This window comes from Thalia democratica, chromosome 8 (assembly GCF_965202585.1).
Source record: "Thalia democratica chromosome 8, ktThaDemo2.hap1.1, whole genome shotgun sequence".
Taxonomy (NCBI): domain Eukaryota; kingdom Metazoa; phylum Chordata; class Thaliacea; order Salpida; family Salpidae; genus Thalia; species Thalia democratica.
Genome location: NC_139172.1, coordinates 23,386,199 through 23,408,613, shown reverse-complemented (window position 1 = coordinate 23,408,613; position 22,415 = coordinate 23,386,199). Strand labels below are relative to the sequence as shown.

Below are 22,415 nucleotides of genomic sequence, written 5' to 3'. Positions count from 1 at the left end.
TATTGTTGTTCATTTAAGAAAAAAGTAATAAGGAAAATTTAAAATAAAACTACAAAATTTTATCAAATGGTTTTAATTTAAAAAGTTTGTGTTTTAATAATCAAAAATTTTCTATTTAGTTTTTCAGAACTTCAACAATTCACTTAAACCTCAAAAATAATATTAAGCATTACAACCTACAATAAAGATTGCACCATTTAAAAACACAAAAAAAATCACTTGAATGTCATGCCTATACAAACTCCTATGATACAAATTCCTAAAAATTTTCAGCATTTTACTGGTCTTTACTGAGTAGTTATTAATAAATATTGTCTTTTTCTATCATGCGATTAAGAGCCTTACATAAAAGTTATCATGACTAACTGTGACTTAAAATTGGTCACTACTTTTTATGACTTATTAATACTAATACTTTGTCAGTTTTACTGTGACTTAGTGGACTTTATTTTGTCTGTTCTACTTTACTTAGTGGACTAAATTTTGTCAGTTCTACTTTGACTTTTTGAACTAAATTTTGTCAGACCTACTTTGACTTTGTGGACAAAATTTTCTCAGTTCTATTTTTATTTTTGGACTAAATTTTTCAAGTTCTATTTTGATTTTTGGACTTAATTTTGTCAGCTTTATTTTGACTTTTTGGACTAAATTTTATCACATGTAATGTGACTTTGTGGACTAAAACTGTGACAAAACCTTTTGTGACTTGTCTGACTTAAACTTAGTCACCTACTTTTTGGGACTTAAGCATTTTAATTGTGTCTTTGTACCTTTTGTGGTTTATTTTTACTTTAACAACTTAAACATTGTTCCCAACTTTCTGTGACTTAGTAGGACCTTAAATTGTGCCAATAATCTTCTGAGACTTATTAAAACTTAAATTCTGTTAGTACCCTTATTACTTATTACCTAAACTCCTTATAATACTTTGTTCAATATGACCCTTGTTGCCTAATTTCCCTAAATCTACTGTTTAATAAAATGCACTATTAAATAAAAATGACAAAAATATAAGAATGTGAGATAAAAGTGTGAAAAATACTGTTTACCAACATTGTCACCAACTTTTTGTGACTTATTAAACCTAAAATTCTGTTAATGCCCTTTAACTTAACATCTAAACCCCTATAATACTTTGTTTGATATGATCCCTATTGCCTACTAGTTTTCTCAAACCCCGATTCTTTCTGGATATGGGTAAAAACTCAAAGGCTTTTAAATGGGCAGATATTTAAATGAAAGTATTGCTTCTTAAAAATTAAATACAAGCTTTATTGAACAATATCTCTAAATTTACTGTTAAATAAAATGCACTATATAATAAAAATGACAAAAATATAAGAATGTGAGATAAAAATGTTATAAATACTGCCTTCAAAATTAAAGGTAATGTGGAAATAATTTTTTTGGGTAAACTTTTTGGTCTTGGTTTTATTTAACTGTTACCTAAAAGACTAGTGATTCATTATCCAAGACTCCATGTAGGGTTCTAGTGTAGTGTAAAACTACACTAAAAACCATAAATAAACCTAAAAACAATATAAGCTGAGTTTCCCTGAAAGTGTGGCAACCCTGATAGTTGTTTTAGGCACTTTTGTGTAGTTTGGTCAAATCTAAGTTTTGAAGTATATTTAATACTTAAAAAATATGTCAACTTGAAAAAAGCTAAAAATTGTCACAATTCAATTTACCAAACTAATAAGTTCTTGAAACAGATAAAAAAGAACAAATGTATAGTTTAATGCAGTTCTATCAAACCATGTTCAACTTTTGGTTTTATTTAACAGTCATCAATATATTAATTAATTAAATTAATCATAATTACAATAATAGACATATATGTATATATACATATATAAGAATAAGTAATATTAAAATTAAAGTAATTTTATTCAAACCATTAAACTTGTTTAAGATTTACAACCAGTAAGAATTACTGAAGTATTAACAAAGCTTAAATTAATTTCGTAGGTCAAATTCCAAGTTTTTCTAAGATTTTTTAAAGATTCCAGGTTTTAATTAAGGCAAACCCAAACATTTTTATAAAATCTATGAATGTGTTTTTAAGCTTAAAAAATTAATTTAGTATTTTTTATTTTTTTTAATATGTAAACAATTCAGTTATAATTACTAATTCTCTAACCAATTACTTTTAGAAACATGTAAGAAAAAATCGCACTTAAAAATGACATTTATGATAATAAAATATGTTTTGAGGCTATATAGTTCTATTTTGAAAAAGTATAACCTATCTACTCATCAAAACAATTTATTTCGTTTAAAAGGGGTCGCTTGAGATTTCCACTACTAGCAAAATTCCCTCAGGTACACAGTAACAAAAACTAATTAAATTTTATTTTAACCAGAGCGAAAAATAAACAGTACACATGTAAAACAAAATAAAATAGAGAACTACATTTTACGTAATAAATTATTATACAACAAATACTATATTTTTAAAACTTTATTATGTAAAAAATCGAACAAGACAAAATTGCAAAACTAATTTTGTGGTAATATTTAACTAATAGTTTATACAAGTTGAAGTGAAGCAATTAGTCTTAAGACAATTTATACAAAACAAAAAGGGATATGTCTTAAAATACTTTTTTTAGTGACAGTAACTAATATATAATAAAAAACACATAATAATAATAAAATCTAACACAAAATTGATGTTAGTTATTGAAATTTTAGTAAATTTTTTGGACATAATTAAGTGTTTTTAAACTATAGCGGAGTAAAATATTTTGTTTAATTTTAAACATTAATTTTAAAGTAAAATAACAAATAAAACTAAATAAAAAAACAATTTTGTTAATAAGTTGTTTAACTAGCGATGTACACTAACAAACTTTATTTTTGAGTCCTATAAACTGTTTATTATCAATTAAACGACAAAAATACGCACAAAATATTACTTATCGAGTTGCACAGTGCACACTACTTGGATACCTTTTAACGTCTTGTCTAACTCTATAATATACATTAATACTATCTTGCTTATATTAATACTTCTGTAAAAAAAATAATTGAATTAAAGGAATCTGATAAATCTTGATTTATTGTAATTAATCTAATAAAACAAATTTTAACCTTTATTTTAGAACTTTAATAAACTTGAAATTTGCAACCTTGTTTGATTACCAATGATATTGTAACTAATTTAAACTATTAATTCAGTAGTTTTGTTCAAAAGTTTGTTTTATTCATAATTAGTACTAAGATTTTATTTCTATTTCAAAAATTAAATTCTTAATAGTGAAAACAAAACTGTATAACTTTGAATATTCTTAATAACGTAAAATATTTTGAAACCATTGTTTTTCTCTTTTTTTTTTAATTTTGATAAAAAAAAAAACAAATTGCGGTCATTAACCAGCTTGTCTAACTTTTTAGTGCAAACATTTCAAATACGTCATCTACTTGGTTAGCCAATGACTAACTCGCTGTAAAATAGATTTTGGTAACAATAACAGATCATTAACCATGGAAATGCTAAGACTTAATGGTTTTATCCACTATATATTCAACCAAAGCATATTTTTCGTTTGCAAACGCAACTGCGCAACTTTGCAAGGGCAAAATTAGTTTATATGTAAATGGTATATGATAGCTGTTTATTAAGTTTTGTACATTAGTTAATAAAATTATAAATCAAACTAAAGAGAATTCTTTGTAGCCGCGATTTTTGAATTAACTAGTTATTTTAATAACGTTTCACATCTAGATCAACTGTATTTAAATTATTAACATTGGTAAGGATATATAAATAGTTTTCTTTTTAAAAGCTAGTTTTTGGATAATGTTAACAAGCTCTAGTATAGTTAGTAGTAACAATTGTAAAAAATTTCAGTTAATGATTTTTGTAAAAGTAACTTATATACCGGACTACATTTTGTTATCGTAATTAGCTTTTAACAGTTTTAAACTATTTTTTAAAAAGACAATGTCGGTAGCAAAATATCTTCCAGGTTTTAAAAAGCTACACGTTCAAAGGTCTATTTTTGGTTTAAATTTAAGTTTATGGTAAAAATTTGTGTTAAATAGTATTATTAAACTGAAAAGATATGTTGAATCTACTTTAAATGTTTTTGTTTAATTATTTTTATTGTTTTATGATGAAAGAATTTTTTTTATCTATACAATAGATTTTTGTGTCAAATTTAAATTTTAGTACTTCACATGTAAAAGTTTTAAACTGCAGTTTTTCATTTTTTTATTGATTTTGTTCAAAATGTCAGGTTTTTTTTTAAATTTTTGAAATTACAGTTTTTTTTAGTCTAATTATCTAATAATTTTAAGTACAAAACTATTATATATTAGGATTAAAAATATATTAAGTAAAAGTTTTTAATTATATGCGTTTGTAAAACACATAGTAACTCGATCAAAAATGCTCAAATTGTGAAGTTTAAAAAGGTGTAAGATATATAAATGCAAAACCCGCGATTCAGGAAAGCATGCCGTAACGTGGTGGGTTAATGTGTCAGACCAAAATTTTTATGATCTAGGGTACCTGGGTTCAAAGCCAGCCAGTTGTACATTTTTAATGTGCTCATTTACCATTTCTATAGAATAAAATATTTATGATCTATAATCAAAGATGTATTTTATCTTAAAGTATATTACTTAGTTCAATAATTTTCACACAATTTGTTGTAAAAAACAAACATTAAAAAATTATTTTTTTTAAATTTCATAATTAATACTGTAGTACAGATAAATAAATATTTATTAAATTAAAACTTTATTTTTTGCACAAAAGTATTTAAATATAACAAAAGTACGAACATGTTTTCATCAAAATTTATAGAAAATAAACAAAATAAGAAACAGTAAAAATATAATAAAAAACTGGTAAAATATTATAAATTTTTTAGTTTGTTTGAAAAAAAAAATTTAGCAAAAATATACTCTATTAACTTTTACACTATTAAAAATAGTTACTTTTACAAATAGTTTACTACCACCTGGCTTTATAATAAATAAAAAAACTAAGCTTTTAAAAGCATTTTTTTAACTATAAATTAGTTGGAAATTGGTTTGTTTTACTTAATTATTAAAATCAATCAAAGTTGAGCATTTAAAAATCAATGAATTTTAAAATAAACAAAATTTAAGTAGCTATAGTTTAGTAAATATAAAGAGAAAAATAAACATCAGTAATAATTTTTTGTAGATATAAAGTTGACTTAAAATGTAAAGAAACTTTTAAAGCAATTGATAAAAAACTGCTTTAAACAGTAACTTTTTTTTTAAGACACTTAATAAATTCATCAAAAATACGATCAAAAATTGAAAAAAATAACTAAAAAAAGGCAAACCTGTTTACATTTTTAAATTGTAATTAAAAACTAATAAATAAAAAAGACAGACATGTTTACATAATTAATAAAAAAACTGTATTAATAATCATTGATAAAAACTGTTTCTAAATTAAGATACATAAGCTTATTTGAATCTAACTAATACACTAGTTAAAATCAATGCAAGCCTGGTCACATTTTAATAAAACAAACTATATGAATTAACAAAGTTGAAAACATGGATCAAACTTAATTTGTCTAAGTAGTACACTTAACATAATTTAAAATCTTTTTTTTTTTTGGTTTGTAAATAAAAAGTAAAACTATACAAACAAAACATAATCAAAAAACAACTATCACTGAAATTTAATAACGATTAAACTATAATTAACACAATTTTATCTTACTAATAGTTCTAATTAAAAAGAAAACCTAAGACAAGCTCTGCCACCATCTCTTTTCTGATAGCTGGAAGATCAGATGGACAGATTGAAAAATTTATACTATTCTTGATTTAGAATTTTTTTACAAAATTTTGTTGCATAAAATAAACACTAAAAAATCATTTATTTCATAATTAATATTGTAGTATAAATAGACATATAATGATCAAAATAAAGTTTTATTTTTTTGTATTAAAAATAACTTAAGTATCATGTGTAATCATCAAAAACATTTAAATAGAATCAGAAACAGTAAAAATATAACAAAAAACTTTTAGAAAACTAAAAAACTTTGAGTTTGTAAAAAATTTAATTTTTTTAATATATATCATGTTTACACTCATTGTTCTAAATTATATAAAGTTCAGAAACAGTAAAAGTATGATCACCAACTTAGATAAAAATTGTTTATATATGATTTTTCAGACTGCTACAAAAATTAATATAGCAATTTTTAATTGTTAAAACAAAGATTAAAAAATGGTTAAATTCGAGTTGGAAACAAAGCAACAATTGTATGCAAACCTATCTTGTCAATTCCTCTGACTGCTACAGAAATCTATTTCTCCCAAATCTTACATACATTGTTTGACTTACTTACCCATGATTCAAAGGCATAGAATTGGGGGTGCACGACTATTCAAATTCAGTCTAAAAATAAAATAGGCTCTTATATGCTTATAAGAAAGCTTCAAGTATAAACTACAAGCCAGTTTTTATACAATTGAAAATTTATTTAAGTTTTGAGATATTGTTATTTTTGTAGAAAGTTTCCAATACAAACGTATGTACCTCAAACTTTCTGGAAACGTTCCTTTTATAGTTTAAAAGTTTTTGAATTTTGCTATTTTAAAATATTTGAAATAAACAAAAAATCTAATTACTGCAAGGAATGTTTATATAACAATCAATCATATAGAATAATTTTTTAATATAATATAAATAGAAACTAACATAAATGTGAAGTATGATGTCCTTTTTCAAAGATTGAGCACTGTCATCCTATTTCTCCCTCTTGTATGAAGCTATTATTTACTTAAATAAATAATTACCAAATTTATTTAATTTGTATATAAAAAATTATAAATCTGTAAATAAACAAAAGTTAAATAATATTCTGTAGTTAATGATCTTAACAATGTTACAATTTGTGAATAATAAACTTTTAGTTATTATTTATATGTAATTTTAATACATACATTTTTTTTTTATAGAAAAAGATCAGTCTCACTCAATCTTCTACAATAATAAACGCTCATTTACACTATTACAAAAACAATTAATTGGTTTGAGACTAACAAATTTTATAATTTTAAATTCTTTAGTAAAAAAACCTGCATATAGAAGTTAGACCCACACTTGGGCTTAAATAATCTACTAAATAGTGTTATTGTATTTGGATATATACCGACTAAAACTTTATTCTTAACAAGTTTTGCCACATATTTTTTATCATTTAGATCAAAATTTTACAAATAAATGTTTTTTATTTCTTTTTTAAATTGTGACCAGTTACAAAAATAATGAGTATGATCATAATTATTATATGTTATATTTTTTTTATTAGATATGTCATTGCTTATAATGTCAGTAATACAAAGAAAATTTGAACAATTAAAATTAAATCCATAGCTTTAAAAGGTTTTAGTTTGTTGGTTTATATGCTATTTGTAAAAACTTAGTCACCTAAAGTCAACAATGTTAAAGGATTTGAAGATTGTTAAGAATAAGAAGGTGAAGAATAAGAAGGTGAAGAAGAAAAAAGTGAATAAGAAAAACGTGAAGAAGAAAAAGGTGAAGAAGAATAAAATGAAGAAGTAGAAGAAAGGGAAGAGTTTAAAAGGATTGAACCAGAAGGATTAGAAAATTGTTTAACACAAAGGGGTTTTTGTGTTTTTTTAGGTAAAATAGTTGGTGAAGTCAACAAAGTCATTTTTTAGAAGGTGGAGAAAGGTAAGAGTTTAAAAGGATTGAACCTGAAGGTTCAGAAAATTGTTTAATACCAAGGGTTTTGGTGGGAAAATTTTTGGATGTAGAAGTTGGTTGTACGGGAACAAATAACGGATCAGAAAAATTTAATAAATTAATAGGTTGTTTTACTATTTTAAAGAAGTTTGAGGAAGTCTTATCGTTTTTATTTGAAGAATTTTCCCTGGATTTACAAAATTCCAGAAATTTATTAACTTCTTATAAGTTAGTGTTAGTTTTTTCTAACAAATATACCTGGTCTGAAGGGCTTATACAACTTCTATCTTCTCTGTTGCTTGTAAAATACAAGAGCTAAAATTATTTTATGTTTTAAAAGCGCTTCAAACATGACACTGATAATTCATTCTAACTTACAAATTAGTATACAAAAAATACACTTACCATTTTTTGTAAATTACAACTCATTATATTTAAATGCTACAAAAGAATAATAATAAGAAGCACCTCAACGAATTTAAATATTACTAAACCAAATAAAAAATGATGATATATATTTAACCTTAATACAAAACTTAACATATAAATTAATTTAAATTTTATTAGGACATTACTCGCTAATTTATAACTATCACTATATATTCTTACGAAAACGAATTAATTTCTTTATCTATCATAATATACATTTTTCATTAAATTCTTCTTTTATTATTTATTCTATTTCTTATTTCAATGAATGGTTTTACATTTCTCAGCTTAGCATCAGTTGTTGTTAAGCTACTGTTACTTCTGTCAAAACAGCCTCTGATTGGCTTAAAAAAAGCTTGCTCTAATTGGCTAATCTAGTAGTGGAATTCTCAAGCGACCCGTTTAAAAGCTGTTTAAAATTTATTTAGACTAGTGATGTACCGGACCCAAAATTTCGGGTCCGGCCGGACCCGGATCCGGACTTTTTTTTCAAACTGGAATCCGGCCGGAACCGGATCCGGACTTTTTTTTCAAATTAGAATCCGGCCGGAACCGGACCCGGACTTTTTTTTTAAATTAGAGTCCGGCCGGAACCGGATCCGGACTATTTTTTCAAATTAGAATCCGGCCGGATCCGGATATCAGACAAAAATGGCAATATCCGGCCGGACCCGGACCCGGATAGTGAGTCCGGTACATCACTAGAATAAACTAGCCTGAGTCAGAATGAGGTTTTTAAAAACTGAAAAAAATAAAATTTTAATCTAATAATAAGTAGAACAGCTAGCCTCAAGGTTTACAAATTTAGGTGTTATTTACAATTAAAAATCTGAAATCAAGTTCTTGAACAAAATACACTAGAAAATTACAAAATATTGAAAGCTGGATCAGCTCAAACTCATTCAAAATCTAAAAGAAAACTAGCCTGAGTTTTTATAAAAAACTAAACTAGCCTGAGGCAGTCCAAGGTCTTCTAAAATTCCCAAAAGTTTTCAAACTAGCAAGGTTGCCACTGTTTAAGTCAATAAAACTAGCTAGAGTAAGTATAAACAAGCCTGAGTCAGAATGAGGTTTTTAAAAACTGAAAAATTACTTTAATCTAATAATGAGTAGAACAGCTAGCAAAGGTAGTAAAATTGTGGACTGATTGTGGTACACTTAACTTATCAGTACTACCCATCATAATTAAATCCTACCTTATTTAATTAATATCTAACAAATACTAAATTCTAACTGAGACTACTTTCTATAATCAGACACGACAGTTTTGAGTGATGAATCTTTTATATAAAACACAACAAGAAATACTAGCATATACAAAATTATTAATTACTTCGGTAACACTTTAAAAACTGGAAGCTATTTAAATCTATATCAAAAGACTTAAAATAAAAAACTAAAAATTAAATAAAACTTTTAGTAAACAAGAAACTGTAAATTTTTTAATAAACTATTAAACTATAAACCTGGCTTAAATATTTAAACAATTAAACACCTGTTGAAATATTCACTTTTAAGACAAAACACTACTTACAATAAGCATTCACAAAAACGTTCAAGATATTTTGTTGCTTCAAGCTACACACCAAACTAACTAAGTTCTTACATATAAACTGCCTGTAATTTTCTGATGTTTTGTTGCATCAGTATTTAGTTTGAAACATTTCGTCATATGATTCTCATTGGCTCGTACATTCAACCGTATTAACTCTAAATACTCTCTGAGCTCAACTTTAAATAATAAATAGTGCAAGTATTCATTCCAAAGTTTTCAATTTTACAACATATGTAAAGAGTTGCATTTCATGAAATGTTTATTTATAGTTTAAATGTAAACAAATGTAAATTAGTCACGTGTACAAAATGAGCCAACCACGGTAGGTGTTTAATTTTGACTGACGAAAATGACTCTTATTAATTTTCACAGGGTTTGTTTTTGAAAAAATACTTTTCAGCATGCTCTTTTTTACTAACTAGATCCGGGTCCGGCCGGATCTCTGTTAGGATCCGGCCGGACCCGGATCCGGACTTTTTTTTCAAATTAGAATCCGGCCGGAACCAGACCCGGACTTTTTTTTCAAATTAGAATCCGGCCGGAACCGGATCCGGACTTTTTTTTCAAATTAGAGTCCAGCCGGATCCGGATATCAGACAAAAATGGTAATATCCGGCCGGACCCGGACCCGGATAGTAAGTCCGGTACATCACTAATTTAGACTGTAGTAGACCACTTGGTTGGGATTGGATAAGTTCGGATTTTTGAAAGTTAGTTAATGTTGGTAAAACTTATACAAAATATTTTTTGAACTAAATAAGCTATTCATTTCTGTTTGAACAAAAATGGTGTACAATATTGAATAGTGAAAAAGAGTTCTTAATGTAATATAATAACCATAGATAAACTTAATAGAATGCGGTAAAAGAAAACTACTAGTAAGCAAAAATATACTAAAATTTTAAATTATTTTGTAAATGCTTTTTTTTTTAAACAAAGAAAAAAAAGTTATAGATTGCTGTATCATACCTAAAAAAACGGGTCGACTGCATTTGTAAGGTTTTAGTATTATGTATTTTCATTCATAACATTATGCAAATGAGGTAAAGTTATCACACAGCAGAACATTAAGAACATCTATACCCTTATCCCTAACCCGCCTAACCCAAAACTTTTAATCTATACCTTTATCACTAAACCCCCTTACTTAAGTATATAAGAATAAGCCGAAAATAAAAGTATTATTACTTAAAACTTAAAATAAACATAAGTAAAGTATTAGCCAATCAGTAACGACCTTTGATCTGCTGTCGACGCAAGTAAAACATACTAGATTCATAAAAATTAGGTAGCTAATAGCTAGTTATACTTCAAATTTTAGTAAGATCTCAACAAAATCAAAAAAGAAGTACATAAGTAATTAAAAATCTAAACATTCTAAGAGTATTATTATATATAAAATTCTTTTTTATACAAATAAACATAACTTTTTTTGCTAAATAGAGTTTTTATATTATTATTTTGAAAATTATTGAATTATTATTTAAGCATTTAATTTTCTGAGTACAAGTCTTTTTTAAAGAAACTGAAATTTATTTAATAAGTAGATATTACAAAAAAATACTACTACATTTAAAACTAAATTAAACAAGCTTACTCAAATTTTAACGGTATAAAAATCTATTTCAAACAGGGATTTTTAACAGAGAAAACAAGATTCTAAAAAAGGGATATTTAATAAAGATCAAATTGATTTTTCAGCTAGAAAAAAAAACACTAAATATAAATTTTGCTATTTCGTCATTTATCATGAACAGGTACAGGACATATTTTTTGAACATCAGGTTTGACAAAAGTAAAAACATTCAAGTACCAAAGTTTTTACTAAAAATTTCATGCTCGAGCAATTTTGTGAACTCAAATAGATTCAAAATAGATACTGGGGGTGTGTTACTCCTGATTTTCATAAGCCTGTGCGACTCCTTAACAACTAAATACTTTAAAAACGTTTTTTAATAGAACTTCTTTATAAAGTAGTATATTTAATTTAGTTTAACTTAATAACAATTTAATTACAAATAATGTGAACATAACCAAATGCAAAAACAATATGTAAAAATTTTGTAATAATTATAAAAATTTCACTTTAGTGTTGTGCATCGTGCAATACAAAGAAACAGCACTACAAACGGAATTCATCGTTTTAAAAACAATTTAATAACTATTGTTGAAAAAATTTGTATCAAGTAAGATATTGTTGATATAAATCAAAATTATATAACTTTTGCAATTTTTTACTACGAAGCTGACGGAACTTAAAACGTTTAAATTTAATAACTTAGTTTTAAAAATAAATGTAATGAACTTCAAACTAATATCTAACAGATCATTCTCGTAAAAATCTACAATTAAAAACAAAACATATTAATCTGTTTAGAAGATGCTGACAAAGAGTTGCATTAAAAATAGCAAATTAATTCATATCAATAGTTATATGACTTTTTTAACAATCTACAGAGGGGTGTCTAGACTTTTTACTGGGGTTGCGCATCTTTTTATTTTTATTTTTGAATAATAGAGTATTTTGTATAGTAGCTTTTAACAACACAATGCAGAAAACTACTTCAGTAATAAAAACAGTTTGTGGTTTTTTTATTTAAAAATCTATGTACTTTTTTTAGCTGTCTAACAAAAATTTTAAAATGTTTTGTTTTTAATAAAAACATAATTAATCTGAAGTTTTAATATTAGATCTTCATAGATTTTGATCTTTATTAAGAAACAAACACAACATTTATAAACTTCAAAAGTTATTCGATTGTTAATAACTATAAACTAAAGTTAAATAGTAAGCTTTGATTGTTTACTAGTTTAATTTAAATGTTTGTTTGGAATTTTGGTTTTTGCTTAAAAATATATCAATTTGAAACCAGAGAGCTATCGAGTCTTTTTCTAAAAATTAATAAAGTTTTTTCAAAGTAAGGCATCTTAGTACCAATAAAAATTTGAAGCTTTTAAGTTTAGTAAGATTATCTTAGAAATAATTGGCAAAAAAAAAATTAGGATACTTGAGTTTTCGCTTTTTAAACTAACGAAATATCTTACAAAATATTAAATTGCCTTTATAAAAGATTCTCAAACGGAAGTGAATTTTTTAACATTTTTATATATCGAAAGATAAGTTTTAAGCTTTGAACTTTTGCAAGCTAAATAAGAAAGATGTTGTCTATTTTCAATAAATTTATTTCAAAGGTAAGATTTTTTTACTTTTAGAAATAACTAGCGCAAAGTCGCCCTTAATAGCACTAAACTGGAAAGATTTAATGACATTTTGTATGAAATCTATACTTGTAAAGATTAAAAAAAAAAGATTTACTGTAGCTCAAAACAATTAGAACATTACTAGAGTTATAGTACTAGCACTCACAAAATTTTGATTTGTGGATTTGCATGTGAAAATAGGTCTGTTTGAAATTCAAATAGAGACGAGACAAGTGTAACTTATATTTTGATTATCTTTTCATTTTAACCGCTCGTAGATGTGAAACAAAAAGTTTTTCTCAACGAAATAAAACGTTTTGTTTGGATAATGAATTAAAAAAATAATTTTTTAGGGTATTTCAACACATAAAACTTATTCGAAATAAAAAAGCGCAGCACTAAAGTTCTTCGGCTATTTTTGCTTAAAAGCCGCTAAGACGAAATTTTATGTGTAAATTTCGCAATTTTTGAAGGTTTCCTAACTAAAAGACCAAACACGTCAAACATAAATTTTGTTTTTTTAAACGCAACATGGTCGATTTTAAGACTAACTATAACTTATAGCTAAAACTTTAAACTTTTATTCCAAAACTATGAATAAAAACAAGCAGTTATGTCTGTTTTAAAGTAAATTTTAATGGTCTTTTCTTTCACGGTTAATTTTACAACTTTGAATATATTCAAGTTTAATTTGAAAAAGAAACCCTTCATGTGGTTTTGAGCAAAACTGCATAACTTCAATTAAGAAAGGAATTCTAAAATTTGATTTGAAGCTCTTAGTTTACTTAAATCTTGGCTCACGGATTAGTAATTTAAAAAAATAAGTTATTTACTTTTTTTTCAAGTTAGTTGTAGGCCAACCGTGTAGCGTATTCAAAATTAGACAACTGATTAGATTACTTGTAGGAAAAAAGCTTTACAATAGTTAAATCAAGTCAAAAACTTTTTAGAAAAAATGCTTAACTAAGTAACATAAAAAATAATAAAAGTTTATACTATCTCATATTAAGAATATAAATTTCAAAAACAGAAAAATCTTTAATTAAGTAAGAGACTTTGTAATAGTTTGAAAAGGAAACAATAGAAGAGTATATAAACTTTAAATAATAATTAAGCAAATTTTTTTGCAACTTACCTGTTTATATAAACAAATTAAAACTGTTTATATGATAATTTTTTTTGTGTTTTACTCAAAGTGATAATACCAATTAGGTGCTGTTTGAATAAAACTTAGTAAGAATTTAGCTATCTTAGTAGAATATAATAACATAAAATAATATAAAGTTTTAACCATTTAATTTACAACTCAATTTTTTCTGTTTATTTAAAATTTCAATTTAATTTCTGCAACCTCATGAATCTTAAAACAATAAACATCCATTTGTTTTTCATGTTTAATAAGCCCTTCTTTCGAGCTGTGGTTTACTTTCACTTTTCCGTAAGCTTGATTGCAATACATTCAAAACTAAACATTAGTATCAATTTCTATTAGAACTAATTTCTACTTTTTGTTTAAAGTGAACAAACAAACACATTAGAAAAAGTTTTTAAGAACCATAGACCAAAAAATACTTTTACAATCTGTAGTTTTTATTTTTTTCTAAATCATTCTTTTGAGATTTACAGTCAGTTTGAGTGACAAAAAAGGCGACAAATCAAATCTATTAATGTTATAGTGCTTGGAGTTCAAATTTTAGTTTAACAACTAATATATATTTCTAAAATATTATTTAATGAATATTAAAAAAAAAAACGTCCTCAATTTTTTTTTATCATTAAGACTACAAATTTATAAAACATATTTTTAGTTTTAATATTATACATAATCTAAAAATCGAAAATAAATTTCTAAAAAGCTTAAAAATATAAATAACTTATATAAATATTAAATTATTAAAGTTGTTTAGACTATTTTAATTGCCTTTTTAATTTCTTTTAATATAATGTTAACCAAATGTTTTTGTTTTATAAGATTAAAAAATAAACATTTATGACCACAGTGCTACTGACCACTTGTAGAATAATTTTACTATTTTTTTTTTTGAGTTGAAGTCAAGCTAAAAATCAACCTAATTATAAAAAGCTAACCAAAAACGATACTTTGGTAAAAAACTAAGATTAAAATGATTTAAACTTGTTACTACTAAACAATATTTAGGTTACACTATGTCAGTACATTATCATTTCAACGACCTATACTGCTTAATTGATAATTAAACCATTTAATAGAAATTTTGAAAACTTTTTAGTTTTAATAATACCTTTATTCAAAAAATTTTTTTTTAATAAAAGAAAAAGTATGTAACACTCAAAACGAAATAAAAAATACTTGACCACTTTAGCTTGTTTTGTTTAATAAATTAAATAAAACATTTTCACCGAAACTAAGTTTGAAAAAAAAATTTACAACTGTAATATTGCTTCACACGTAATGTTATGAATTTAACTTAAAGTTTATAAAGCATAACAAGTTAATTGTTTTTTGACGCTAACACCATTAAAACAAAACAATAATTTTATAAAAACTAATTAGATTTACGTTTAAATGATATCACTTGCCACGCGTAGGTCTTGTGCGAAGTATAATTAATTTCAAAATATTTTTAAGTAGTTGATCCATAAAATACACTAAGTTTTCTCAACTGACGTTTTAAATTTAAACTTTACAATTTATACAAAAGTTTTGAGAAGGTTTTGTTGTTAAGTTATTAAATTCAGCAGTAACAAAGTCAAACGCTTTTATACTTAATTTATAGTTATATAGTTTCTATTAAATTTATGTACAAATTCTAAAAGTCGTAAAGTAAGTTTTTGTTGATATTAAACAATTTCTATAAAATGTTTGTTATTTTAGTAATTGATTTCAAAAAAGTTCAAAAAATTGCCTGTTCTAAAGTAGTATATTTTACAAACTTCTGCATAAGTAGTAAACATTTTAGCTTCTCATGTTTTTATGTATGTTTTAAAGAATAACTTGTTATTAAACATATTAAGCAACAACAACATACTTTCTGTGAGTGACATCTAGTTGTAAACTTTTATTGCTAAAAAAAACAAGTTTTAAGCTTTAAAACGTAATTCCAGCTTAAAGAAAATTCTCCGAAGCAGACAACTTTTTTCATAAACTGTGATTACTCTCTATATAAATACTCACCAAAGTTAAATGCGGCTTAAATTTACATTTTATCGTTGTGTCCATAAAAAACAAATGTATGTTATAACCTGATTTTAACATGTCTTAAAATATATCGAACACACTTAAACAATTATTTTAAATTCACGTCATCTCGCCTAAAGGCAAAAATATTTTTATATAGAATAGAAACGGTTTCTAATCTAATGTTTTTATTTCGTACAGTTTAAAGGACATGAGTAATATATTTTTCAAATTTGTTTGTTTTTTTGTCTTTGTTACTGCAAAAGGACTTATAATCAACAATGAACAGAACTCAGACTTAGGTAGGTGTTATTTTTTGTATCATTACCTAGATTCTAGAACATCTCCTTTTGTTAGAAATGATTAAGTTTCAAATCATCTGGTTTTATATTTAATAAGTTTTACTTGATTTTTTTTGAGATTTTAAGTGGTTTTTTGCTAAGAAATATTAAGTTTGTTAACCGTTACTATATGAAACTGTTTTACAAATCGAGAATTTTTGAACTTTACTATATAACTTCGTTTTAATTATAAACTAGCATAAAAATTCCAAAATAACTTTTCAAAAATTTAATAAGTATCCTTTATTTCATCAGTTGAAAGTATATAATTTATAGCTTTATATTATAAAAGAGCGGCAAATAAAAAGATTATAATGTTATCCGAAGTTTATCTAACCGAAAATCTGTATTACTTAGTAATATAACGTATAAGTAAGACACTGTGCCGGGAAATTTAACATTTTGACTTAAACGTTAAACTCTGTTTTACTTTATGCAAAAAGTCTTTAGTTTTCGAACTAAACATAAAAGATCAATTTAAATGTTTAAAAGATTACAAGAAACTTTTATGAATCGAATTTTGATAACCGTTTAAATATAGTAATTTTGATGACAAAAACAGAACTTTTTTTTACCATTTTGAATGTAAGTTTAGAAACTTTAAATGAAGCGGAAAAATTGTATCATAAAAATTATTTTTTTTGTACAATTCATAACTAGTTAAAAAACATATATTTTGAAGTATGTATACTTTAGACGCTATATTTATATGTTTTATTTAACATTTTTTAACCTACAAAAATTAAAAAAATGTTAAATTTAGGTAATGAAAGTATTTTTTAACTTAATTCAGTTAAAAAGTTGATAAAAAATTTAAATATTTGTTTTTTATTATTTTTTACGACCTAATTTTTTTTTTATCTAAAATTTTCAAGGAGTCCTCTTTAATTTAAAAAATAAAAACTATATAAAGTCAATAATAATATTTGATAGAAAAAATTATTTATCGTTTATTGTACATTTTTTTTCTTTTACTTTTATAAGATTTTTAAAACAAAAGTTTTGATTCAAAAGTTAAAACTTGATAACAATGTTTCGCCTTATCTGCAAAACATGTACCTAGCCAAAGATAAGTGGCAACGGAAACCTCAAATAAGTACATGTTTTTTATTAGTATTCCAAAAAAATCTGGAGAAGGACAAATCTTGCGTGATAGGTGCGAAATACGTCGTTTGTTTACTTTACCTATTTTTAAGGTGAAACTAATGCCCAACGGAATTTTTAATTAGTTTTGTATTGCTTACAAATATCGGTTAAGCGGTCACACATGTTTCGTTTATGCGATTAAACACACCTAAACTTGTTTCCAAGCACCTTTTTAAACTGACAACGTATCACCGTTTTTTAGCATGTTTCTGCTCTAAAGCTGTATACCCAAAAATATCCTTTTACTTGATGATTGGTATTAAAATATTTTTGTTCAAGTAGGAAATAAAATTTTTTGTTCTATAATTAATTGCTTTTCATGTTGTTAAAAACTTATACTTAAGAAAAAATAAAAATATATTTGTTCAAACAATAAACAAACTAAATATTTAATTCATAACTGTGGTAATAAATTTCCAAAATTTTTATTTAAATGACGAAAGTACTTTAATTGCTTGTCATGTTGTAAAAAAATTAAACTTAAAGAAAGAAAAAATTTCAAACAATAAACAAACTATATATTTAATAATTAGCTGTGATAAAAAAATTCCAAAATTTTTATTCTAATGACAAAAATAACAAGTTAAAATACTTTATCATGTTATTTTACCAAAAATCTTCACAAAAGAGAAAATTTAAAATATTCGAATACAGAATTTTTTTAAATTATAATTTTACTTTAAATCTAAATTACAACAGTACTCTATAATCTAATTTTAAAACTTTATAATTAAGTTCATATAAAAAAATAATACTTGTAAAACTAAAAAATAATAGTACTTTACTATCTTGTTATAATAAATTTTATAATAGAAAAGATTTGGTCAGAAATGTATTTCAATAGCAGTTAAACGCAATTTCTATTAAACTTTTAGTTAAATAAAAGTTCTCAAACTTAACACGTGCAATGAAAAAAATAGATAGTACTAATAAGTAGTGAAGTTAGATAAGCTAAAACATCAAAAAGATTCAAAAAGTATGAGTAACATTTTAGTTACGTTAAAAAACTATATTTAAAACTTACAAAAATTTTAGCTTCGTTTTTTTCGTCTGAAGTGACTCAAAACAAAATGTTTAAAACAAAGTATTTGGGAATAAGCAGCAAGAAAGATCTAAATTTTGAAATAAATGAGTTAGTTTTGTTTATAAAGTTTAAATAGTACGATAAAATGTTTAAAATAGTAGTAATTAGTTTTTCCTAAAGATTATCTAAAACAAAACGTAAGATAACCTACGTTCTATTGAAAACTTTTAAGTAGATAGCTAGAAAATATTAAGAATTTATAAAGGGATAAATTTGAACTTAGTAAAACATTATCTTGTTTAGTATATGGTTTTTGTTCATAACTTCGTGCTTAATTTTAATTAGAAAAATAAAGCAGAATGTTTTATCCTGTTAATAAAAGTTGTTCGAAAACATTCGCTCTACAAACAAGAAAATAAAAAATAGATTAAGTTAAAATATTAAATAGAAAGTTTTATTGAGGACTAGAGTTACTAGTATGAAAAAACAATTAAATAATTTTTTATATTTGGAATATTCCTGGTTTTATAGTTTTTCTTGTAACATGAACCGAAGACAAATTTGTTACTAAACAGTTTGACTGTGTCCTGGAATGATTAAAAAAAAAGATAAGCAAAGTTTATCTAAACAAAACATTACAGGAAATTAATATAAACTTAGCTTATAGAATATAAATCTTCATAATAACCTTGATAAAAGTTTAGGAACAGTTAAACATTGAAATTGAAGTAGAACTTGTATAGAAAATTTGTTTCGATTTTGTTTCAATGTTCATAAATAAAGCTTGTAGATCAAAAAAAAGGATTTTAGTGTTTTTCAAATTAAACCAATTACTTAGTTTTATTGAGCAAACTTATAAGTAATCTTATTTTTTTACAAAAAAAAAAACATTTGATTAATAAGTTGTCTTTTTTCATTGTATGTTAAAGGTTTTTACATCGGTAATACTGCTTTATTTTAACATAATAACTAATTTAACTTTTAGCATTTCACTCAACAAAATGAAAATTGCAAGCGGAAGCTACGGATCAACAAACTACAGAAAAGATAAAGTTTTTGTAAAAGATCTGGAGCTTTCTTTCGATTCACGTTATTATTTTGAACTTGGGTTAATACAGCTTTAATTAGTTCAAATATATATTATAATGGTTTACTAAAATTGTAATTTAATGTAAAATCTTACTTTAAGGTTTATTAGGCTAGTTGCTTTAGATAAACTAAAGTTATATTTTCATTTTTTTTAAACTTTAACTATTTTATTAAAATTATATATTAAACATTAAAACATCACGTAATCTTATAAAGATATAAAAATTATAAATCAACTGCTTTTTTGTTTAACTACAACGGTTAAAGTAACGTTTTATAGTATTCTTACACATAACTTAATTAGTTTTAAAATGATATAACTCTTGAAATAAGTTGCTACAAAATACTACTAGAAAATAGTTTGTCTTATTTTAAACAATAAACAACTATATACAGTAAAGGAAATCTCCACCTTACTGTGATCATAGACCTGGTTGAGTTTTTGGTGAAAAACAATGAGATTAGCGGACAGGTATTTCACTCTTCATATGCTTACTACAAGTTTTATATCTTTATAACAACCCTAGCTCATTGTAATGACAATGCTCTGGTAACAAAGCTATCCAGAGATTTACTTTTAAATAGTTTTTTATTTTTTGAAAACAGCCCATTATTGAGTCGTGTAAAGTAACGCCAAACAACATCGTTGCGACGATTGACGATTCAAAATTTGATGAAGACCTCACTATGGCTGTTGTTTCTCGGGAAAAAGTCATTTCTAATATCTGTGAGATCATGGTAAGTAATTTTAAACTGTTTGTTAACATCCTTTACTATTTTAATAAAATTGACAAATTTAATAAACTCCTTTTCATGTCACTTTCAGTATGTAATTTGTGTACTTATTTATGCTATAAAATGCATATTTTTTAAGTGCGATACAAAAAATTTATTATTTGAACCTAAGAAAGTTTAAAGTACTATTCATTTCAAACCTTTTTTTTCACTTGATTTTAAATTAATGTTTGTTTTTTTTACTTTAGACAAATTGAATCACATTGTTGCATACTAAAAAGTAAAAGTAAATTAATACGGAATTTAAATGTCTTACTTCATTATTTTTGCAAAAATTATTTAAAACTAGTTTTTATATATATATATATATAAATTTCTCAGGTTTGTGGAACACTCAAACAACAAATCAAACAGTTTTTTCTTCAGAAGAAAGAATAAATCAACTAAAGTTTTATATAATTTAAAGTTTTTATTTAAAAACTTTAACTGTTTTTTTTTATAACTTTCTTTTCCGTTAAAACATTAAAACTAAATAAACTAAACCTATTACACTGTTAATATTTGTTTAGTTATATTTAGTAATGTTTTTCTGAGAAAAAGTGCATTTTTTCAGTTTGAGCTGATTGTTTTCAAAGTAAAATGAAAACTGAAAACAAAGTGCTATTTTTTGCACTATAATTTTTAATTTCAGTTTATCATTTCCCTTTAGAATCAATATATGCCTTGCTAATAATCTTAACAAAAAATGTGTGCCAATTGTTTATTGCCTATAAAGTTTTCATGAGTATTATCTACATAAGTAATAACTTGTTAATCTGGATTTCTTTTAATTTTCTTACTTTGAGCTTACGATTGAATAAACAAAATTTTAGAGCTTAGAGTATCAAACTAAATTTAAAAGATCTAATATTCTATAATGTTTATATTCTTTGATTTTACCTAAATATAGGTTTTGTAGTTCAAATATTCGTTTAATTAAAAAGCCGTTTTAATTTTAAATGTTTAACATGTTGTAAGGTTTAGATATATTTGTAAGTGTAATACATTACTGAAATAGCTTGGTGTTTTAACTTTAAAGAAGTTTTATGACATAAACACCACCGTAACAAGGTAACATAATTAAATTACAGTTGCCCAAAGTTTTTCTGTATAATGACATTTTTCATGTTGACTTAAAATTGTAGTCATTTAGAGTATTTTTTTAGAATTTAAATACCTTTCACTTTTTGTATTATATAAAATACTTTAACGTGTATACTTTAGTTTAATTGTTAATGATTATACTGCACAAAGTTGAATATATTTTACAATTTTCTTACATTGCAAAAAAATCTTTTAAGTTTTAATGGTTTTTTACCTTTTATAACTTTACAGAAACAAGTAATTATTGACAAAAAATGTTGTTTCAAAGATAGTATAGTATTTTAATTTTAAAAACGGAGTCTTATAAATTAGTTATTGATAAAAATTATAGTATAAGAAAATTTAAGAGCTTTTGAATTGTATGAAACTTAGAGAAAATCTACAATAAAATAAAAATATTGAAATTATTTTTAAACTTTATAATTTAACACATCAAAGAAACTTTTTTGTTGATCTTAAAAAACCAAAGTAATTGTAGCCTTCTTATTTGTACTAAAGTTTATTAATATATAATTTTTGATCTAAGTAAACATTACTGCTTTCAATCTTTAAATGTTTTTTTTAAATTTTTACATTAAAAAATTTAATCGAATTAACAGTTTCAAACTTTAGCGGTTAAATTAATGCAAGTTTAGCATATTTCTATTAAAATAACAAACAACATAAGGCGCATTGTTTTAATTAAGTTTAGGCACGGAACTAATAAAAATGTCACATGTTTTGACAAGTTACGACAATCGTACTGAATCTAAGCCGCTTTTAATGAATTATCAAATAAAATTTTTTAGTAGTATTGTTCGTGATGCTTACAGACCACAATTTAATTTTTTGATAAAATTCCATTTATTTAAATACATCATTATGTACGCTAAAATAGC

The 22,415-nt window shown here is 24.4% G+C and overlaps 1 protein-coding gene across 1 annotated transcript; it reads left to right on the top strand.

Moving 5' to 3' along the window:
• Positions 1–16,211: 16,211 nt before the first annotated feature.
• LOC145842493 (uncharacterized) lies at positions 16,212–21,799 on the top strand. The gene is made up of 6 exons (XM_082949946.1): positions 16,212–16,361; positions 18,582–18,678; positions 19,556–19,678; positions 20,056–20,131; positions 20,266–20,397; positions 20,776–21,799. Exons 1-6 carry the CDS (start codon positions 16,271–16,273, stop codon positions 20,830–20,832), a joined length of 576 nt encoding a protein of 191 aa, XP_082806072.1. The 5' UTR covers positions 16,212–16,270; the 3' UTR covers positions 20,833–21,799.
• Positions 21,800–22,415: the final 616 nt, after the last annotated feature.

Coding starts and splice junctions, on each gene's coding strand:
- LOC145842493 (XM_082949946.1), top strand. CDS start 16,271: ATGAGTAATATATTTTTCAAATTTGTTTGTTTTTTTGTCTTTGTTACT. Junction 19,679..20,055: donor CGTTATTATTTTGAACTTGG/GTTAATACAGCT, acceptor AACTATATACAG/TAAAGGAAATCTCCACCTTA. Junction 20,398..20,775: donor CTAATATCTGTGAGATCATG/GTAAGTAATTTT, acceptor TAAATTTCTCAG/GTTTGTGGAACACTCAAACA.